This window comes from Abramis brama (genome assembly GCF_963993115.1).
Source record: "Abramis brama genome assembly, chromosome: 5".
Taxonomy (NCBI): domain Eukaryota; kingdom Metazoa; phylum Chordata; class Actinopteri; order Cypriniformes; family Leuciscidae; genus Abramis; species Abramis brama.
Window position 1 is genome coordinate 49763532 of NC_139967.1, and position 1569 is coordinate 49765100.

The following is a 1569-nucleotide window of genomic DNA, read 5'->3' on the forward strand; positions in this document are numbered from 1 at the left end:
AGACTGTGAGGCAGTCCAACATCAGTGCCTGACCTCACAAATGCGCTTCTAGAAGAATGTGAAAACCTTGTGGAAAGCCTTCCCAGAAGAGTTGAAGCTGTTATAGCTGCAAAAGGTGGGCCAACTCCATATTGAACCCTACGGATTAAGAATGAGATGTCAATAAAGTTCATGTGCATGTAAAGGCAGGAGTCCCAAAACTTTTGATAATATGGTGTAGTGTCGGCCCAGATCCGGCCCACATCTGGTACACATGGATTCCACACGGCCCAGATCTGGGCCGACACTATGTTGCTGTCTGGGAAAGTCAAAGCTGTTTCAGTGCCGTTTGAATGAGGAGCAGAAAAGCACAAAGCAAGAGTTTGATTGATCACTGTTTGTGTGTTTCAGGGGTTGGTCCGAGCACACAGAGAGGACGATGGAAATCACAGAGATGTTCAGATACATCAACTCCTCTCTGCTCATCAGTCACCGGCTGCTGAACGCCTCTCCGGTCGAGCAGACCATCTACGCTACATGTGCACACATGCCCACCGTCATCATCTTCTACCTGGTGCTGCAGTTTATCAACATGTTCCTGGGCATCCCGGCCAACATCATGGTTCTGTGGCTCATCCGTAAGAATAAGGGAGAGTCGTCCACCTCAGACATCTTCATTATCCAACTGGCCCTGCTTGACACTTTCTTCTGTCTCATTCCTCCGCTGGAACTGGCCAACATCGTGTATCTGACCTCCAGCAGCACCTGGTACATCCTGCGCTTCTTCTACGGCGTCAAAGACTCGTCACCACTCTTCTTGTCCTGCATCTGTCTGGACCGATACATGGCCGTCTGCCATCCCATCACCTTCACCAAACTCAAAGACAAGCGACATCGCTCGGTGTGCGCCGGCGCCGTGTGGCTCGTCATCTTAGTCTATGCCTCAGCAAAGTGTGCAGGAAACATCCCTCACTTTGAGAAAGCCTTCACCGTCATGATTGTGGCGGCGTTTGCGTTCATGCTGTTCTGTAACATCTCTGTTCTCTGGGCCCTGAGACAGTCGGCTCCAGGCCGAGACGAGAGGCATCCTGTCAAGAAAAAGGCCTTTAAAACGGTCATCATCATCTTGGCCATCATTGTGTTTAACTACTTCCCGCCGGTGGCTCTCTTTCCATTTAAAGAGTATTTCTCCTCGGAGGTCTTCCGCTGTTATATCCACTACATCGCCTTTGGCTTCGTGAACGTGAGTTGCAGCATCCAGCCGGTTCTGTATCTGTCACGGGAGAAGCTTCACAAAGGCCCGTCGTGCTGCTCGAAAAACACAGAATCTGCGGATGATCCTGTGTTCACCATGAGCCATTGAGTTGCTGTTATTGGAGTATTTCACTGATCAGATGCACTGAACTACTGTAATAATGCAGGTCTGTGCGTTCTGTGTATGGAAAACAATGTGTACTGTTATTATATAACAGCCATTAGACTCTTTCTGCAGCTGTTTTATGCTTAAGCTTGTTGGTTGTGAGGTATGCGTTGAATTTACATGAAAACAAGCTGCTGATGTTTGCATATTATGTGCATTGAATCATGTTG

The 1569-nt window shown here is 48.5% G+C and overlaps 1 protein-coding gene across 1 annotated transcript; it reads left to right on the top strand.

The window, feature by feature from the left end:
• Positions 1 to 418: 418 nt before the first annotated feature.
• Positions 419 to 1342, top strand: LOC311083808 (uracil nucleotide/cysteinyl leukotriene receptor-like; the record flags this gene model as incomplete). Its single annotated transcript, XM_084115551.1, has 1 exon — positions 419 to 1342. One exon carries the CDS (start codon positions 419 to 421, stop codon positions 1340 to 1342), a length of 924 nt encoding a protein of 307 aa, XP_083971677.1.
• Positions 1343 to 1569: the final 227 nt, after the last annotated feature.